Below are 21,265 nucleotides of genomic sequence, written 5' to 3'. Positions count from 1 at the left end.
TTGGCAGCTCTCCAAGCCTGATAGAAGTGTATAGTTGTAAAATCTCCCGAGAGACTGTTGACCGGGACTTTGCTGGAGAGGAAGTCACTTTAAACTAAATAAATGGCGTATTATCATGCTTTTGGGGAGTCAAGGTCAGAACAGCTGCCTCCCTTCACTGGAAATATAGAGCCCCTTCCCGGCCTCGGAGGTAAGGGGCATCGGCGTTCCCGTGACTTGGGTTGGGAGCAGGGGTGGGTTTCAACCGGCTCGCGGCGGTCCCTGCGAACCAGTTGGCCGGCGAACCCGGAAGTAACTAACTTCCGGGAACGGCGACTGGCCCACCTGCCCGCCCGCGCTCCTTACCCGGTTTTGACGAGTTCTGCGCTTCCATGCATGCGCAGGACGCATACAGCGCCTGCGCGATCCTCCAGGAGCAGCTGGAGCATCGCACAGACGCTAGTACGCATGCGTGTGCCGTGCGCGTGCACGAGGGCGCCGCCAGCCCGAACCGGTTGGAACGGGCCGAGAAACCCACCCCTGGTTGGGAGGCCTGCAGGTGGGAGAGCTTCACCCCAACTCTGGCTGGGATGAAGCGGCCTCCCCAGTCCGCCACTGAGAATAAGCCAGCGCAGCCCACCCCCCACCCCCCTTCCTAGCCTGCACGCCTCTTATCCCTCGGTGGCATTTCCATGCTGCGCTCTCCTCCTGCCCTCCTGGGGCAGCTTGCCTCCCTGACGGTGGCTCATCTTCCTTTTCTTCATGGCTTCTCCAACATCCCAGTCGGGAGTGGCAGCGCGAGAACCGCCGCCGCCCCCTCGCAGCGGCAGGAACAACAGGCGGGGTAGCCAGTTGCTGCTGAAGCTTTCCTTGACGAAGGTTTACAAATGAGCGAATTAGGACATTTTAACCGGAGTCACACTTCACGGCAACATGATTCGTTCAGTTCACAGCCCAGCCAGCAGATTCCCGTCCAGAGCCGCTGACCTGTGCCATAACAGAGGAAGAATGACTTTTAACAATGCAAAAATAACAACATTTTCAACCATGCATCCCTGCTCCCGTCCTTTCTCAACAACCGCGGGAGCATCCACCACGCGGGGGCACTGTTGCAAAACCCAAGGGCAACGGAGCAGCTATTCCGCCCGGAATCTCCAGCCTCTCGCGAGAGTCTCAGCTCCGGTTGAGCGCGCGCAAGATTTGAAGGCAGCGCGAGGAAGAGACCCAGCTGCCGCAGGTAACTTGGGCGGCTTCGCGGCGCGGCGGGATTCAGCCTTCGCTGCGCTCTCTGAGCCTGGGGGCAGCAGGGGATCCTCTCCAGCCGTGCGTGGGAGCGCAACAGGGTCCGGAGGGCGGGCATATTCGCGGGCCCATGGGTTTTGGAAAGAGGCCAGCAGTGTCTCAGCAGCCCACATCCCCAGCTGTCCGTTGTGGGGCTCTTAGGCTGCTATATTAGGATCTGGACCATTTTTAGACCCAAAACTACTGCTTTGGATTTGGTTTCACGAAGGTCCTTTAAAGCAGCTTCTGCGATGCTTTTCTGAAGACTGTAGTCTCTATTATTGATTAATTTTACTAGCTGTCAAGATGAACCATTGTTTATTAGATAAATCAGCCATAATGGGCTGAGCAGGAAGGAAAGAATTGGAAGTAATTTCTTCCATATTTATGTCACCCTTGGTGATTGGGTCTAAATATTCATCTCAAGGAATGCACTGAACAAAGAAAACTTGCCAAAGATGAAACACCACCACAGCTGGGCACTGCAGAAGCACGGAACTAGTTTCCATATTTTTCCTTCTCCTTGCAGATATGAAAGGGGAAAAGTTGATTGATATTAGGAAGGCTTTTGAGGAAGCTCAAAAACCTCACCAAAATCAGGCCAAATTGGTGGCATCTTTAAAGCATACCTATAATGAAGTAAGTATTGTTTATCATTCCTTATGGGAGTTCCCACATTGGTTTGCAAAAGTCACTATACAATCATTCTTTTACTTATAAGACTTCAGATGTGAAAAGCATTGACTTTAAGAAAGCATGGAAAAACAAGGTGGCAAAATGGGGAAAAAATAACAAGAGGAGAATAGTAGTAATTGAGAATAAGGAGGTTAAAATCCTATGGAATTTTCATTTCATAATAAGTCAGACATATTTGCAATTCCAAAGAAACAGTATGGATATTTGACATTGCAGTAGCTAGAGAGAGATACCCATCAATGAGAAAGAACTAGAAAAAAATGTTGTTCAATCGTGAAATTGTGTATAACTCTTTGCAATTCCATGGACCATAGTACACCAGACCCAGCTACCCTCCACTCTCTCCCAGAGTTGGCTCAAATTCATGTTCATTGCATCAATGACAATATCTAACCATCTCATCTGCAATTAAGATGGAGAGCAAATGTGGAAAAACAAAGTGCTGGAAGGTCTTCTAAAATTGTAGGGGTATTTTGTGCTCCTCCAGTAATTGTAAAACTTCCCAGCTTTCCTCATGCTGCTCTATGCTTCCTGGGATTAGCAGAGTTTTGTTCGCATGTAGAAATGTCTGTTTAAAAGCCAGTTTAAGGAAAAATACTGTTGAGAAGAATTTTTTGAATGGGATGTATCAATAAGAAGGTCTGCAAATGTCTTGACTGAATTCATTGGAGTTTGATCTTTTATTTGATGTATCTAGCCTTTTCTCCAAGAACTTAGAGGTTAATTCTTGCTCCTAGTTACAAGACAAGGACGATTTTCATGAAAAGTTTGTTCATTATCTGAAGTATGCTATGGTAATCTACAAACGAGAACCTGCAGTGGAACAAGTGATAAATTTTGTAGCCAAGTTTCTGGCTTCATTGTATCATTCAGAGAAAGACGATGCTGAAGAGGAAGAAATCGAAAATCCCTTTCTAAATTCCCTGTTCACCTTTCTTCTTGAGGTACTATATCTGTAAAGTAATAAGAAATAATTGATACTACATAGATAAAAACTTTCATTAAAATGTGTATCCAACATCATCTGAAACAATGGTCCAATACATCTATGTGTATTAATATCACATTTGTCTGTGGGTGTGGGGGAGCCTGTGTTAAGGAAAGCAGTACAATTGATTAGCTTTTAAGCCAGAGTTTCTGAAATTCATTTATACAGGAGAGTATTTTTTGTTTCAATATCTCTGTTATGCTTAAACCTGTGGCTTCCACAGATTCACTCCACAAGTGAAAATTGTTCTCTTTGCACAATAACCTTTGGTAAAATTGCTTCTGCAGAGCATTTCCGAACTGGGGCAGATTTTCCGTGCTTCAGAAAGGGAAAATAAATTAATATAGATAAGGGTCTGAGCATAAATGTTTGATTCTTTCTCACTGTAAACAAAATAGTACAATTTTTACCTCAGCTACTATTGTGCAACCAGAGCAAAAGCTGAAGCACAAATTTTAAAATCTATAATTGTGTAAAACCACAATAACAATGAATGCTTAAAAATCTCTCTTTGTCTTTAAGTCCCACCCTGCTAACAGCAATGCAGTTAGATTTCGTGTGTGCCAACTTATTAATAAACTTTTGGGAAGTCTGCCAGAGAATGCCCAGATCGAAGATGAACTGTTTGATCAGATTAATACTGCTATGCAGCTCAGAGCAAGAGACAAAGTACCAAATGTGAGAATCCAAGCTGTGTTGGCTTTGTCTAGGCTTCAGGATCCCAAGGATGACCAGTGTCCAGTTGTTAATGGTACATTCCTTGCCAATTCATGTGGTTTATTAAACAACTTATTTCTGCTGTTCTTTAAAAAATGCTGCAATATTTTAATTTTAGTATTTAATAAAGAAGAAACTCGTCAAACTCAGAGTTTTAGATTTTTATTATTTTATTATATTTTGAAATTATTAATCATAGTTAACTTGGGAGGAAGCCTTGGTGGACTGGCAGTGTGAATTTATTTGTTAGATTTGTGTGCTACCCAGCTTATCTATATTCTATATGAATTAAGTGTTAAAATAATTTCCTTTTGTTTTGTTCTCTTCATGTTGAAAGAGATGCCTAGTAGAACAAAATTGCTACAAAAAATCCTAGGTTGTGTGAATAAGTTTTAAAGGTTTTTAAAAATCTGGGGGTAAAATGTATGTTAGGCTTCTCTTACCTTTTGTTATTATTTTCCCAGAAAAAGACCTTTTGTTTGTAAAGAAGGAGCTTAACTAGTAGCAAATTGGGCTCCAACAATATTTAGTAATGAGCATTTCATGTGGGAATCATCCAGCTTTACACAACTATCAGGAACGTTTGGCTACAAAGAGTTTATTAATAGCAGTCCTATGAAGTATAGCCCTGAGACTATCGCCCTGAGTTGCTTAGATAACTCCTGCTGAGCTTTAGCTAAATGAGTCTCTAAGCTTGAAATGTTTTGGAGAATGTCTGCATTTCAGCTTCTCTGCACTCTTGTTTTATTTATGTTGATATTCCTACCAATAACAAACCTGTCATAATACTTTTTTCTTCTCAGTTTACAATAGTTTAATTGAGACTGACTCCAACTCAGAAGTAAGGCGTGCTGTGTTGTCCTGCATTAGTCCATCAGTTAAAACTCTGCCCAAAATTATTGGTCGTACCATGGATGTAAAGGATACAGTCAGGAAATTAGCATATCAGGTGAATAAATGTCTGATAATGACACTTGCTATTTATGCTGTGTTAAAATTATACAAACTGTTGGACAATTTAGCTGGTAGAACAAGTATGGATCACGCTCTGTAAGAAAATACTTTAAAATTAACAGAAATGTTTGCGTTTATCTATCAGTATCTGCAGAAAGAGCTGCTCAGGTGAGTTGTGCTGAAGTGCTGAAAATCTCCTTTAGTTTTATCTGGAGATGTTTCTTTGAAATGGCCCCAAATAGATGGGGACCAACCCCATTTTTGTACTGTTTTCTGTGGATTTAAATGCTTTAGTATTATCATTGGCTAGGAAGTTAATTTTATATTGCTGAGAACTTACGAGTTGAAATTGAGTATTGCCTATGTCACATACTATGTTTCAGCCACAGTGATTTTATACAAAATTCTGGATTCTAGGTTCATCAGAAACATAATAGCAATAGCAATAGCAGTTCGACTTATATACCGCTTCATAGGGCTTTCAGCCCTCTCTAAGCGGTTTACAGAGTCAGCATATCGCCCTCACAGTCTGGGTCCTCATTTTACCCACCTCGGAAGGATGGAAGGCTAAGTCAACCCTGAGCCGGTGAGATTTGAACCGCCGAGCTGCAGATAACAGCTGAAGTGGCTGCAGTACAGCACTCTAACCACTGCGCTACCTCGGCTCTTGTTGGAGTGTTCTTTCATTAACTGTTTAATATGATTGCCAACCACTATACCATTCAAACAGTTATAGGTAGGAACTAGCAGAACACACACATAAAATATATATGCCCAGTCTGTTCAAAAGAACAATCTTATCAGCCAAATCTGCTACAGTGGTACAGCTCACAAATCTTCATTCCTGGACTAGGATTTATGCGCTGGTTATTCTCTGGATACCAAGTGAGCATTACTTTTTGAAGATCTTAGAGGTTCACTTTGAGGGCACAAAGTAAGTCACCATAAGAATACATGATTTATTTTTAAATGGCAGGATACAGTAAAGCAGCTATGGTCTTAAGTTGCATTTTAGTCAGTGTATTGGGTTGTCAGTTTTTATTTTTTTTAAAGGCAGTTTGGTAGAATGTCTTATTCTACAGTTGTGTTAGCTTTGTGACTTGTCTGTTTACAGTTTCAGAGGCACATTGTCAATTGTGTTGAGTATGCTTCAGTGTATTTTTCTTTATATGCTATTAATCCATATTATTCAAAGGAAAAATTATGTGAAAATATTTTTTTAAAGGTACTGGCAGAAAAAGTTCATGTCAAAGCTTTGACAATAGCCCAGAGAGTAAAACTTTTGCAGCAAGGACTTAATGATAGATCAGGTAAAATGTTTTCATTTTAATTTAAATGTTTTAAAGCAATTTTCTTTTTTCCAATACATTCTTAATGTGTGTCTAGATACTGATGGAAGACAGGATATCTAATTTAAAGTAATTTGGGATGTCTTAGGATTAATAATACTGTGTTTCCCCGGCACCAACAGCCCTGGCCCACAGGAGCCTACTGCTGATTCACTTCTTCTGTGGCTGCTTGCTGCCGCTCGGGCCTGTTGCTGCCAACCTCCATTTTGCCTTCAAGCCAAGAGACAATGGAACTGAGGATACCTAAATTAATGGGGGCAGGTGATTCTGACGCACAGTGACACAGGCAGAGGCATGGGAGGGAGACAGGTGATCTCAACGAAACACACGGCCTTCTGCCTTGTAGTAACAGCCTGAGCAAGACCCGAGCTCTAGTGTTCCAGGGCCAGCTGGCAGGGCAAGTTAAGGCGGGGGCATGCCCGAGAACTTGGCCCATTGTGACTGCGGGCAAGCAGATGGTGGAACGGAGAGGGTTGACCCAGCAATAGCAGTGCCCTCACTCCCATCAGTCCTCGCGCTTGCCGGTTCCTGTGCGTACAAAATATATGGCAGCCCCAAAAATAAGACCTGGTGCTTATTTTGGAGTCCCCCAAAATATAAGACCGGGTCTTGTTTTCAGGGAAACATGGTGCTAGGCCAGAAACAGAATTATAATAGAAATACATCATTGTATATAGTCATTATATATACAAATTATACAGAGTCAACATCTCTTCTGTGAGAATCTTCACTCTTCCTTAGACTCAATTTTACTCTTCTCATTTGAGAAGGTGAAGAAATACAATGTAAATTGGGGGCGGGGGGAATTAATTTTCCCAAGGGGCCACAATGGGAAACATAGACTGTTGTGGAGGGCTGAATCATTGGACTGTGGCTGTGTGCTGAACAGAGACAGCAAAAGGGCTAGATAATACCTATTTATGGTTTAAATGAATGTAGGAGCTTGTTGATTCTGTTGCGTATAAAAGGGGAGAAAGGGAAACATACTCAGGCTTTAAAAATTCATTAACATCATCAAATGAACCACCATGGTCATTAAGCGAATCACATAGTTAAGTTTATCTGCCTGGGATAATTTCGTTGGAAGCTGCCTGGTAAGGCTGCAAATCGCGATCATGTGACCACAGGACACTTGTAACTGCTGTAAATTTGAATCAGTTGCCAAGCATCCAAATTGCAATCATATGGGAGTGGTGTGACAGTTGTAACCTCCAGGATGGTTTCTAACTTTTTTGCAACACCAACATAATTCTAGACCAAGGGGTATGAAACTGAACTTTCAGTGTGGCCTGTCCTGTGTGGTTTTTCACGGCTACGGGGCCCTTCTTGCCACCTGGCTCCCCTTATTTACAGCAGCTGGATGTTTGGACTTACAACCTGGCCCACCTAGTGTGTCTACTACCACTCGTGGAGGCTCAGAGATGTCATCTCAGCCCTTTCAAAGGAAACTCTTCCGGCCTTGGGCACAGTTTTTGGGACGTGGAGGAAGGGAGAGGGGCGGAGCACCCCTCTCTGGACTGCACCCCCTCATTGAACTCTCACCAGAACTCTCACCAGACTTACAGAAGAGAAGGCTAAGACTATTAAGATCTTTTACATAAGCCTCATATGTTCTTTGCACGCTGCGCAATTTTTAATTGGTATGATGAGTGTATGAGATTGCATGTGATTGAGTGAATGCTCCCACTTTTTTATTACCCTATATTGCTGTGTTTTATGTGTTTTTAATTATCACGTGGGGATTGTCTGAGTGAACGAATGAGTGTGTTTGATTCGGAGGGCCTGTCAGGGAATGCGGGAGCTATAGCTGTGGTCGGGGGGACCACGGACACGGGAGTGGGCCGGAGCATTACGGTCGTAACGGGGAGGGGCAGTTATGGCGGGGACTTTAGGGCTGGCCATTACCGGGGGAGGGTTCGCTACGTCACAGAGATCCCTCCTTCCGGCCCTATGAGTCCCACTCCGAGGCCAGATGGCGCGAGTAATCAGGACCCTGGACTCCGGCTGTTGTCGCTAAATGCCAGGTCTGTAGTTCACAAGGCTCCCCTCGTCCGGGACTTAATTTTAGACGAGGGGGCAGACCTGGCATGTATTACTGAAACCTGGCTGGGCCCGGAGGGAGGAGTCCCCCTCGTAGAGATGTGCCCAGAAGGATTTCAGGTGCTTCATCAGCCGAGAGCTCAGAGAAGGGGTGGGGGTGTGGCTATTGTTATTCGGGAGTCTTTAGTACCTCGTAGGATCCCTGCTCCGGAGCTTGTCGGGTGTGAGTCCCTGCTGGTGAAGTTGGACCTCAAGGGTCAAGTGGGTCTGCTGCTAACGTACCTGCCTCCCAACAGCGTTGCAGCAGCCCTCCCCTCGCTCCTCGAGTCAGTAGCCGAGCTAGCAATTGAGTTCCCCAGGCTTATGGTCCTGGGGGATTTCAATCTGCCTACGCTCGGTGAACACTCTGATGGGGCACAGGAGTTCATGGCTTCCATGACAGCCATGGGCTTGACCCAGATAATTCGGGGCCCAACCCACTCTGCGGGTCACACGCTCAACCTCGTATTCCTCTCGGAGCAGTGGACTTGTGATCTTGGTCTGAGGGTAATGAGATCATACCCCTGTCGTGGTCAGACCACTGCCTACTGAGGCTTGACTTCCGAAGGCCAAACCCCCACTGTAGGGAGGAGGAACCGACCAAGTGGTTCCGCCCCAGGTGACTTATGGACCCTTTGAGGTTCCAGACGGAGCTTGGGGTTATTCCTGATACTCTCGCCCACAGTCCGGTAGAGACTCTGGTTGCTGCCTGGCACTCGGCAGCATCGGAGACCCTTGACCGGATTGAGCCACTACGGCCCCTCCGAGGCGGCGGATCCCGGAGGCCTCCTTGGTTCACCGAGGAGCTCCGGGAGAAGAAGCGCCGGAGGAGACGCCTAGAGCACCTGTGGAGGTCCGATAAATCGAACCGAGCACTCTTAATAACCTGCACCAAGGAGTACATCAGGGCACTTAGGGCAGCAAAGAGATCTTATATTGCCACCTTGGTTGCGTCCGCCGAGTCCCGTCCAGCCGCCCTGTTTAGGATAACCCGTTCCCTCTTAAATAAAAGGGATACGGGGGACCCCTTGCAGGGTAGGGCTGAAGACTATGCCCAGTTCTTGGCGGACAAAGTTGCTCGGTTTCGGTCGGATTTGGACTCCACCTTTGCAGATCCAGCCGAGGCACGAGTGGACGATTTGGTAGACAATCGCTGGGTTGAGTTTCAGGATGTTACCCCCGGGGACGTGGACAAGGCCATGAGGGCTGTGAGTGCCTCCACCTGTGTACTGGACCCGTGTCCCTCCTGTCTGGTTGCTAACAGCAGGGAGGTGACACGGGGCTGGATCCAAGCGGTTATTACCGCCTCGCTTCGGGAGGGGCACTTCCCCGCCGCACTTAAAACGGCGGTGGTGAGACCCCTCCTGAAGAAACCATCTTTGGATCCAGCCGTACTTAACAATTACCGTCCAGTCTCCAACCTCCCCTTTATTGGGAAGGTTGTTGAGAAGGTGGTGGCCTACCAGCTCCAGCGGTCCTTGGAGGAAGCCGATTACCTGGACCCCTTCCAGTCCGGCTTCAGACCTGGTTACAGCACAGAAACCGCTTTGGTCGCATTGACCGATGATCTCTGGAGAGCCAGGGATGGAGGCCACGCCTCCATCTTGGTTCTCCTTGACCTCTCGGCGGCTTTCGATACCATCGACCATGGTATCCTTCTGCGACGACTGCGGGAGGTGGGGGTGGGAGGCACTGTTTTGCAGTGGTTCTCCTCCTACGTCTCGGACAGGTCGCAGTCGGTGTTGGTTGGGGGACAGAGATCGACCATGAGGCCCCTAACATATGGGGTGCCGCAGGGGTCGGTCCTGTCCCCCGTACTATTTAACATCTACATGAAACCGCTGGGCGAGATCATTCGGAGGCACGGGATAAGATACCATCAATATGCGGACGATACGCAGCTGTATCTGTCCGCCCCGTGCCAACTCAATGAAGCGGTGGACGTGATGAACCAGGGTCTTGAGGCCGTCAGGGACTGGATGAGGGCTAACAAGCTTGTACTCAACCCAGAAAAGACCGAGTGGCTGTTGTGTTTCCCTCCCAATAATTTGGTTAGTGTTCCATCGCTCAGGCTGGGGGGCCAAATTTTACACCCCTCAGACAGGGTTCGCAACTTGGGAGTCCTCCTGGACCCACAGCTGACCTTTGATTACCACCTGTCGGCTGTGACCAGGGGGGCATTTGCCCAGGTTCGCCTGGTGCGCCAGTTGCGACCCTACCTGAATCGGGAGGCTCTCACAACAGTCACTCGCGCCCTCGTGACCTCTAGGCTGGAATACTGCAACGTGCTCTACATGGGGCTGCCCTTGAAGAGCATCCGGCGGCTTCAGCTAGTCCAGAATGCGGCCGCGCGAGTGATTGTGGGTGCACCTCGGTTCGCCCACATAACACCTATCCTCCGCAAGCTGCACTGGCTACCTGTTGATCTCCGGGTGCGCTTCAAGGTGCTTCTTACTACTTACAAAGCCCTTCATGGTAGTGGATCTGCGTACTTGAGAGACCGCCTCCTGCCAATCACCTCCTCTCGACCCATTAGATCTCACAGATTAGGCCTCCTCCGAGTGCCATCTGCCAGCCAGTGCCGCCTGGCAACTACGCGGAGGAGAGCCTTTTCAGTAGCAGCTCCGACCCTCTGGAACGATCTCCCCGTGGAGATTCGTACCCTCACCACCCTTCAGACCTTCCGCACAGCCCTCAAGATCTGGCTATCCCGTCAGGCCTGGGGGTAAAGAGTATAATCCGCCCCCACCCGAATGTTGAATGAATGTTGCTCGATTTTAACTATATATTGTGTTTATATGTCATTGTATGTTTCCCCCTCCCATACAAGTTGTTAGCCGCCCTGAGTCCCCTCAGGGAAAAGGGCGGCCTATAAATAAACTCAACTACTCAACTACTTCTTCGAGGGCTGGCTCAGCATTGTAGTTCTCCTTGGGACAGTGGGGGGGGGGGAATAGGACATCTCCCTCCTGCAGTACTCTGCCCACCGAAAACGGGCCCCATATGGCCTGTTTTCAGTCCCATTTTCAGCCCTGTTTTCAGCCGGCAGAGTGCTGCAGGAGGTCATGGAGGGTGAAAACAAAGCATGGGGGAGCTGCATGTGGCCCATTTTAGCCAGCACAGGTACCTTGCGCTAGACCTTTGTTATTTCCAGGCCGCCCCCATTAAGCACCCTATGGGCCAGATGTGGCATGCAGGCCTTGAGTTTGACACCCCTGCTCTAGACTATTGTTAAACAAATAGTTGTAAGTGAAGACTCATGATTCTGAGTCCTGCTTTACAAAGTACTTAAACAGAATGTTTTACGGGAGGGAGGGGGAGAGAGATTATTCAGATATACATACATACATATATACATACATATAACTACATATACATATATACATACATATACATATATACATACATACATACCTATACATGTGTATGTATGTACATCTGATGTGGAATTCATTTCTGTCTCTAATAGAAAGTGTGAAAGAAGTGGTACAGAAACAGCTTCTCCAAGCTTGGTTACGTCTAGTTGAAGGAAATGTCTTAGAATTGCTTCATCATCTGGATGTGGAGAGTTGCCCCGAAGTGGGTGTTCTAGCTCTTAATGCTATGTTCCTGCTGTCTCCTTGCCAGGACCTGATTAAAAAGTTTTCAGAACTTGATGAAAGGTAGGGATAATACAGATGTGGCTGACTTTTTACTGGGTCAGAGTAATGTATACTCTCTAGAAGGAACATAAGATAGTCTTCTGCCTTTAAAATTATATCCCATGATGCTTCATTTGGATTTAGTAGCTCTTTATTTTCAATGCATGCATAATTCCTGCCCATATTCTTCATGAAATTTGTGCACCATGAGTTTTGAGCCTTCCTATGCCAAAGTTTCTGAACCTTAGCAACTGTAATATGTGTAGATTTCAACTCCCAGAATTCCCAGCCAGCAATGCTGATACTTGTCTTTTAAAAAATGTACACAAAATTAATTCTCCCAGCATGTTACCAAAATACTATTAGGTCTTCTTGTAGTGGTAGGTTCAGATAGCACACTAATAGTCAAATGTAACAAGGTTTAAAAAATGTTGCATGAATCAACCAATTGTGATATGTTTATTTTAAAAAAAGGCTAAGCTCATGAAACATGCATATAAAGGAAGTCGACTGGGAAATGAGATATAATTGGAGAATATGTTTCTAGATCTATACACAGTGTCATATTTTACTTTCATTTATATAAAATTTAAATATAAAATTTATATAGCAATCAAACATAGACTTATAGGCTCATTTTATTGATTTTTTAAATTTTGCTGTATTATAAATTATATAAACCACTAGAGCTTGCTAGATTATGAAAAGAAATACAAAAATAAATAGGCAAATATTAGAGAACAGAAATTTTTTTCTTTTAACTTTTCATCAACGGTATACTCACAGGACATCATTTCTTAAAGATAAATATCAAAACATACAGTAGTATGTTTCAGAAACTTATTTTAATGTAGATGTTTGGTTTTCATAGATATATTAGCTTGTAGTGATTGCTATCTGAAATTTCCTGGTTTACATAATTAACACAAGAAAAGAATTGTTTTTTAAAAAAATGGAAACTTGATAGCCCTCCATGTGCTTCATTTGAAGGAAAACCATCCCAATAGAAAAACTGACTGCAGAGAGTGCCTTATATTGGAAAGCTCTTTGTGAGCACTTGAAATCCAAAGGAGAAGAAGTCTTAGAAGAAGTCTTGCCAGAGACTGCTATCTATGCGGATTATCTGTTGAGGTACGTTAACACAATTAATTCAAAAATTGCAATGTTAGTTCAATATACCTTCTGCTTTAATCTTACAATTATCATTCTTGGTATTGGTGTTAAGGTTCTCTGATGACATTTTGGAATAAACATTTTGGAATAACTTGGTTTTTAGAAGATATGTTAATAATAAAGATATCTGATGGGCAGGAAATGCTGGAGAAATAATAAGGAAATTAAAGCAGATTGGCTGAGTCGTGTAATCAGATTCACAGTACCATGCTGTGTAAAGGAGAAATTCTTTCAGATGTCTTGCGATTTTGCATCGTCCATCTAAAATTTTCTAAATATTCAGCCATTGACAAAGATCGGGAGAAAATCCAACACCACATTGCTGTCTGGGAAGTGGATTGACCTGTAGTTTGAATACAACAGTCTGGGATTGGCAAGGAGATAAATCTTAATCCTTTTTGACAGAATAATCATTTTCTTATCCTTAAGCTACTTTCAAAGCATTCCAGAACTCAGTCAGGAAGAAAAGGAAGATCTGGCCTGCTTTGAGCAATTGATGACCAAGGAATTTATAGGTCAGCAGTTAATTCTAATGATTGGTTGCATGGATATCACCGAAGAAGGAGGCAGGTAAGACTCTAAAAAACAACAACAACATTGTTTTATGCAATTGTGAGGGATAATTTTTTTTATAAGTTATGTTTTAAAATGTGTATAGAAAGGAACAGGTTGATTTGGAGGGAAGTTATCTGATAATATCCATTTGAACAAACCAAGTTAACATATTGACATCAATTCAAGTGGTTTGTAAATTTTCCACTCATAATTGTTTTGAGCCAAAGGGGTATAGTACTTCTTACAATCAGATGATGCAAATGTTTTATAGTTTAAAAAAAAGTTGCATTACTTTTAAAAATGGGGGAGAATCTAGGAGACAGTAGGAATGAGGAGCATCTGGTCTGTGAGATGTCTGTAGGTGGTCTAAAAACAGATCTTTAGAACCTCAATTGCATACCTCAACCACAGTGAAGAGGGTGATGTTGCTTTCTCCATGTAGAGAAAACATGTCTTAGGTCATCAACAATACAATCTCCCAATACATGAAAGAATCACCCAGAAAAAATGGATTCAAAAATATAAATGGGGCAGAGTATATCAAGAGAAATAGTTGTGATTTAAGAATAATCAGTTGACCATTTGGTCTGGGCATTTGTAGTCCAGCTGCACAATATTTTCCCTTTTCCCAGAATTTCAGGGAGTGAGAGTTGGAGTGTGTAGTAGAAGCAGATAGCACTGTAGCCAAATACTGTAATCTTCCTTCTCTGTTTCAGTCTGAGCTTGTCTCATATATTTTACATGGGAAGGGTTTTCCCATGTTTTACAATATTCCTAAGCAGAGAAGAAACCACAATTGTAACATTTGGGATTTGAAACTTTGTTCATTGGCAGGAAATAGTGATGTCCATATATCAGAAACACAAGCACCAAACCACCCCCAAATAATGATTCCTTGGATTTTAAATTCAAAAAAAGTATATTTTTTTAAAGGAAGAGAATGCTGAGTGTTCTACAAAAAATTCTTATGATTCCAACCACATCAGCATCCCTTGTATCCCATCTTATGGAAAAGTTGCTCTGCCTTTTGAAGGATGATGACCAAAGAATCCAGATGGTATGTTCTTTTGGTTGCAACATTGAAAGTTTAATCCTTTAGGAGCAATTGTGTTAACCAAAGTACCTGTTTTGACTCATTTCTCCTTTGTAAATTGTTTGCTTTCTTTGGATGTTAAAAAAAACAGTTAAAAAGAAATGTCCCTGACAAGTTTTGAGTGTAAAATATTCACATATTCAGAAAAATTACAGAATACAGAATAACAGAGTTGGAAGAGGGCTTGGATGTCTTCTAGTCCAACCCCTTGTTCAAGCAGGTGACCCTATATCTTGGCCACGGATTGGCACTGGTCCATGGCTCGCTAGGAATCAGGCTGTGCAAGTAAGCAAAGCCCCATCTGTGCATACGTGGGACCTATTCAGCATATGAAACTTCCACCTCCCCCCTGATCCACAGAACTGGACCCTAGCACCCAAAAGGCTTGGAGCCACTGTCTTATACCATTCTGGACAAGTGGTTGTATAATTTTTTGAAAACCTCCAGCAATGGAGTACCCATGACTTCCGGAGACAAGCTGTTTCCCTGATTTATTATTCTCACTGTCAGGAAATTTCTCTTTATTTCTAGGTTGGTTTTCTCTTTGATTAGTTTCCATCCATTGCTTCTTGTTCTGCCTTTAGATGCTTTGGAGATTAGGCTGATCCTTTCTTTTCTATGACAACCCCTCAGATATTGAAAGATTGTTATCATGTCACCCCTTTTGAAAAGCTTGGCTAGTTTGCAAGTATGAGTGATCAACTAGATTTTTCTACAAATATCCTCGCCATATCATATTTCTTTGTCCCCTCAACAGATGAGTTTTCCTCTCAGTTCTAAATGTTTATATTCCTTATTTGGAAATCAAGCTAGATGGGCTCAAGACCACCATGCTTGTTCTTCCTCATTGAAAGGTCAGAATGGGAGAGAATTTGAGGCACAGAGGTCCAACATGGTCTTAGGATGCTCTTAATAACTTTTACTAAAGCCTTCCAAGGATCAAGGAATGCTTTTTTCCTCAAAAGCATTAGCGAGAAGGCTTGTCCTTTTTTGTGGCCGTGTAAAGATTAGGGGAGATTTTTTTTTTATAATGTGAGTTTCTCCCAAAGGAATCCCAGAAATGAGTATTGTTTGTTCTCCTATGCGCTGCTTGGAGAGTCCAAGCATGGGTTACATTCAGTCTATTTGCTCAAGGACTGAGTTAATTTTTTTAGCCATGCCTCCCCTCCTCATTGAGAGCCAGTTTAAAAACTCAGTCCAACCCAGTTTGGACGCATTATTGGGGAGCTCCTCAGTGCTTGTGAATAGACTAGGATTCTCCTTCAGTTAGCATAGACTTTCTTAATTTTCGTCTTTAGTTTGATAGTTAGCTGATTTCCTTTCCTGTGACTTTAAAATTGCTGGTGAGGGCTTTCAGGGCTTCCTGGCTCCATGTTGTTGACGAAGCTCACTTTTGCCGGGGTGCTTGTCCAGCGGCTGCTGGCAGGCGCGGGGGAGGTAGGAGGCTTCCTCCCCCCCCCCCGCTGTCATTAACAACTTGCTGCCTTGCCGGAGTCCTTGTTTGCGCCCGACAGCTCCCTCATCACCCAAAAAGGGCGGTGCAGCTGTTGAATACTCAGCTAGTGCTTCTCTCAATGCTGCCAAGTTTGCTTCCCGGGCCTTAGCCTCCAACGTGACTTCACGCCGTCTGCTGTGACTTTGCCACTGGCAGATGGACATGAAGTCAATGTGGAAGCTGGCTTCTGCCCCTCTTTAAGGGCGGGCAGTTGTTTGTGGGGGGACCTTAGAAAAAGTCTTGATCGAGACTAAGGATAAATGGAAGGTTCTTCCATCTACTTCTAGGAAGGCAGATAGAAAAAGCAATATCTTTTTTCAGAAGCAGTCCTTTCGGGGGACTTACTCTTCAGGTGCGGGTCCCTCCTACCAGAGATCCTATCCCCAGGGTAGTGACTGTGGCCAGAATAGAGCAACCTTCAGGGATAAAGGCAGACAGCAACAGCCCTTTAACGGCAGATCCAGCAACTGCCCCTACCGTTGGACCAAGTGACCACCAATGGGATTCTCCCATAGGCGGCCATCTACAGCTTTATACTGCCCGAGTTGATCACCAGGGATGCTTGGGTCCTCAACACGGTCAGGTGGGGACTGACCCTGGAGTTCCTTTCCCTTCCCCTGCGCATCTTTGTTAGCTATCCCATTCCTGTCTCTCTCCCAAAAAGAGATCACATGCAAGCGTTTCAGCATCTCCTACAGATAAACACTATCGAACCAGTCCCCGCAGAACAAAAGAAAACAGACTTCTACTCCATTCTTTTCCTTATCCCGAAGAGCTCCGGGGGGTGGAGGGCCATATTGGACCTAAAAAATTTAAATCGAAATCTGGCCTACAAGTGTTTCAAGATGCAATCCTTGCAGATGATCCTAGGTTGCATCAGACAAGGGGACAGGTTGACTTCAATCGACCTGAAGGAGGTGTACCTGCACATCCCAATCCGCAGGTCCCAAAGAAAGTTCCTCAGATTCCACTATGACGGCAGGCATTACCAGTACAGGGCTCTGCCGTTTCGACTTTCGTCTGCACTGAGGACTTTCACAAAGATATTGGCGGTTGCAACAGCCCATCTGCGCTCTCATCCAATACGTCTTCATTGCTACCTGGATGACATTTTGATCCAATCAGCGTCCACCGACCAAGCGCTTAGGGACGTCTGGGTCTCCATCTCCACCCTGCAACATCACGGGTTCTTGGTGAACCGGGAAAAGAGCCATCTGATGCCGTCGACCTGCATTCTACATCTCAGAGCACTCATAGACTCAGACTGTTGCCGTGTGTTCCTATCACCGGACCGAAGGTGCAGTCTCACCACCTGCGCACTGGAGGTGAGTGAACCAGTTTGCATCCATCGTGTCTCTATCACAACTAATGGGACTCATGATTTATTGCATAAAGATAGTTCCCTGGACGTGCCTTTATGCACAGGAACTACAATGGTTCCTCCTACCCATCCAGCGAGCAAAAGCCAGCAACTCTCCCACATATGTCAGACTGCCCCCGAAGGTAAAACAGTCCCTTCGGTGGTGGGAGTCACAAGCTGTGACGAAGGGATGTCTCTTCAAAGAGCTAGACCGACTGGTAGTCACAACAGACGCGAGTTTCCAGAGGTGGGGCACCCACTTCCAGACACAAGTGACACAAGGCAAATGGTCACAGAGAGAGGTGGCCCACAAACTGTCTAGAGTTGACACCAGGCTGGCCTTACGTCACTTCCGGAAAGACATTGTGGGTCACCATGTTCTGGTACTCACAGACAATATAGTAATGAAGGCCCACATAAACCGCCAGGGGTGAACCAAGTCCAAGGCCCTCATGGCGGAGGCAGATGCCCTAGGAAGATGGGCGGAACGACATCTGGCTTCCTTATGAGTGGACCACATCTCGGGAGTGGACAACTGAATGTCTGGTTTGGTCTACCAGTGGTCGATCTGTTCACCAGTCCAACCAATACCCAACTCCCGAGGTTCTTTGCGAGATACTTCACTGTGCAGGCAGAAGGAACCAATGCTCTGCGTTGCCACTGGCCCAGGCCCTTCTGCCTTTCCGCCTCTGCCTCTCATCCCCCAGCTCGTACGGAAGATCTGGGGGTGGAGGTTCTACTGGTAGCGCCTCACTGGCCTAGGAGATCCTGGTATGCGTACCTTGACAGTCTCTCCATATGCAGGACATGGAGGATACCTTAGGAGCTGCTCTCCCTCAGCCAGGGGGCCATAGTACATCTGGACCCCAGCTGACTCCAGCTGGCCGTCTGGAACTTGAGGGGGACCTTCTGAGGAAGGGCAACCTTTCTGACAAGGTCATTCGTGCCATCCAGGCATCTTGATGTCCGTCCACGTCTCAGATTTATGATGCAACCTGGGCCACCTTCACGATGAAGGCCGTCACAGCGACTATCCCGCAACTGCTGGACTTCTTGCAGGAGGGGTTGGATAAGGGGTTGTCTCCCAACACCCTTCACCTGCCTTTTTAACTAGACACTTGCCAGTGTCCTTGGGACAGCACCTTCAGATGAAAAGTTTCCTCAAGGGCACCTCAAATCTACATCTGCCCACGGTCCATAGGTTCCCTACATGGGATCTTCCACTTGTTCTGCGGGCCCTGACCAAGACTCCATTCAAGCCCATACATTCGATCGGCTTCCAACATCTGACTCTAAAAAGTTTTCCTCATAGCCATCACGTTGGCTAGGTGGGTGTCGGAGTTGGCAGCCTTTTGGTCCGGGAGGACCTGTGTATTTTTCATGCGGACCGGGTCATCCTCCGGCTAGATCCAGCCTTTTTGCCAAAAATTAACTCAATGTTCCATAGGGCACAAGGGGTGATGCTCCCCAACTTTTGCTCTCACCCTCAGCATCCCAGGGAACGAACCTCGCACAAACTGGATGTTCGAAGGATGGTTCGCAGCCTTTCATTGATCTGAATCGCTCTTCATTTCCTTTCAGCAAAGTCTCACCATCCACCATCGGTTGGTGGTTGAGGGCTTGTATTAAGCTGGCCTACCAGCACCAGGGCTGGGCAGTACCACCTAGACTCACTGCTCACTCTACAAGGAGTGCTGCCACCAGAGCTGCGAAGGCAACGCAGGCTCCTATAGAGGAGATTTTCAGGGTGGCCACTTGGTTGTCCCTGACTCTGTTTATTAAACATTATCGCATAGACTCCTAAGCCGCAGCTGAGGCTTCCTTTGGGAGGAGAGTGTTACAAAGGGTCGTGGCAACTCCACACACTCTGATTGATCCTTCTTCCCTCCCTGGGACTTCATGGCTTGGGTATGTCCTATGCTTGGACTTTCCAAGCAGCGCACAGGAGAAAGACCGTTGGCTTACCTGAACTATCATTCTCTGGGCGCGGCGGGAGAGTCCAAGCATGGGACATACCCAATCTATGAAGTTCTTTCTTCTCTACCAGATCACCTCAGGTTGTGCGGAAAAAAGACACCATTGACAAGTCCAGAAGACACATCGTGGACAAGTCCTTCACAGACTCACGCCTTCATTTTTAAACTGGCTCCCAATGACGAGGGGAGGCGTAGCTAAGAAAATTAACTCAGTTCTTGGGCGAATAGACTGAATTTAACCCATGCTTGGATTCTCCCGCAGTGCCCAGAGAACGACTGTTCAGGTAAGCCAATGGTCTTTTAGCTTTATGACAGGAATAAAATAAGTTTGCCAAACCTATTTCAATTTCACGTTGGTGATTATTTACATTTTCAGGTTGCTGAAATAATTTCAGAGACGCGGGAAACCATTATGACAGTAGACAAGCAGCAAGACGCAAGTGAGATAAGAAAACAAGAGCTTAAGGTATGGAGAGATTGTACCACTTCTTTAGTAATTTTTTTAAAAAAATGAAATAACTATTATTGCATTATTCTTGCAGCTTCTGAAAAATCTGAATGTTATTTCCCAGAAATGCAGATGATTAAATTAATAAGATTAGAGAGGGCAAATTTTCAAATTCTTTTTTATAAAGCTTGATAAAGATGGCAGTTGATTTTGATTTCCTCTGGTGTATGTAAGTACAAGTTGGAATAGAAGAAAATAAAGTAGAAGGATGGGGCCTCCTTTGTTGGGGACAACTTCTAGCACATTGGGCTTATCTCCCAGCTGCAAAGAGAGCCTTGGCTATTGTGTACATCCTGTTAAACTCAGTGTCAGTGTGAGTTCCCTTCACCAAGCCACCTTTGCACTTGCTCTGAAAAGGGCAGTTGATCCAGATCATGGTGACCAAGTTGTAGGGTGGGTCACCTGGCCATGGACACGTTACCTCCATTGAAGCAATATTTGGCTGCCCATCAGCTGAGCCAAATTCAGATTTGGAGAGGCTTTTGCACAGGGAATGGTCTAAAACTATATTAAATAAGATTAGTTGTCTTATTCTTTTCCAAATGGTAAGCTCAACTGTTATATTGTCCACTGAAATTGTTATTCTCAGTGGGGTTTTTTTAAATTACTTGAATACTTCTTCTTCATCCAGGCCTTTGCTGAGAAACTGGTGAACAGTTTTTGTACTTTAGTTTCTTTTCCTCCCTTTTTTATATTGTTTTAAAACAACTTTATTGTATACTTTACTGTGGTTTATTTTATTTTATTTTTATTGTATGGTACTTTACATCTCACAAAGTATTTCAAAAGACTATTTTCATTGAGAGAAGCACAAAGTCGTATGAAATGATGGTATTTTTAATATTCATGTTGCATAGATTTCATACCAGTAGAGGTTGTTAATTCCAGATTCTGATGAGGTAGCAGGATTTATCCCACCTTAGTTGATTTCAGGAACTGAGAAGCATCTAGCTCTTTTGATATGAGCATGGGAGACCAGAAAATTCCAAACTTATGGACTAGATTGGAAAGACAAAAAATATTTTTTGCAAGTAGACAATGACAGAATCCATTGCCACTGTCAAGAAAATGGGGTGCATGCAGGAATCAGCAGTCAGGGTGATTGGGATGTCTACTGTTTGTAGAAGCCATAATGTAATACCCAGTATCTCCAGGGCATAATTTCTGTTTTTTTTTTTCAGCTGGCAGAAATAAAAGTGAAACTCATGGAAGCAAGGGATACTCTGGAGAAGTGCGTAGCCACACAAGACTTCAGCCATGCTTCTGTGTTAAAGGAGAGGATTATAGAGCTAGAAGGTATAAAGAGTGGCTTGTTGAAAGAGGCGGAAGAATCCGAAACTAAAGAGATATCCGTGGAAAAGGTTCTGTATTTTACACTTGCTCTAGTCTTTACAGTTTTTTCACATTTACATGTTAAGAAC

The 21,265-nt window shown here is 44.8% G+C and overlaps 1 protein-coding gene across 2 annotated transcripts in view; it reads left to right on the top strand.

Moving 5' to 3' along the window:
* Positions 1-662: 662 nt before the first annotated feature.
* The window catches only part of NCAPG (non-SMC condensin I complex subunit G), a 33,982-nt gene continuing 13,379 nt past the window's right edge, over positions 663-21,265 (top strand). For both annotated transcript variants that reach the window (XM_032224553.1, XM_032224552.1), the window contains exons 1-12: positions 663-1,216; positions 1,790-1,899; positions 2,694-2,900; positions 3,467-3,695; positions 4,465-4,610; positions 5,841-5,925; positions 11,513-11,705; positions 12,675-12,815; positions 13,287-13,427; positions 14,346-14,469; positions 19,713-19,802; positions 21,026-21,205. In XM_032224553.1, the coding sequence (XP_032080444.1) occupies positions 913-1,216; positions 1,790-1,899; positions 2,694-2,900; positions 3,467-3,695; positions 4,465-4,610; positions 5,841-5,925; positions 11,513-11,705; positions 12,675-12,815; positions 13,287-13,427; positions 14,346-14,469; positions 19,713-19,802; positions 21,026-21,205 (1,950 nt within the window). In that variant the 5' untranslated portion in view covers positions 663-912. The remainder of the gene's footprint in view (positions 1,217-1,789; positions 1,900-2,693; positions 2,901-3,466; positions 3,696-4,464; positions 4,611-5,840; positions 5,926-11,512; positions 11,706-12,674; positions 12,816-13,286; positions 13,428-14,345; positions 14,470-19,712; positions 19,803-21,025; positions 21,206-21,265) is intronic.

Source organism: Thamnophis elegans, chromosome 9 (genome assembly GCF_009769535.1).
Source record: "Thamnophis elegans isolate rThaEle1 chromosome 9, rThaEle1.pri, whole genome shotgun sequence".
Classification (NCBI taxonomy): domain Eukaryota; kingdom Metazoa; phylum Chordata; class Lepidosauria; order Squamata; family Colubridae; genus Thamnophis; species Thamnophis elegans.
The sequence above is the reverse complement of the archived record's forward strand: the minus strand, read 5'-3'. Positions and strand labels throughout refer to the sequence as shown.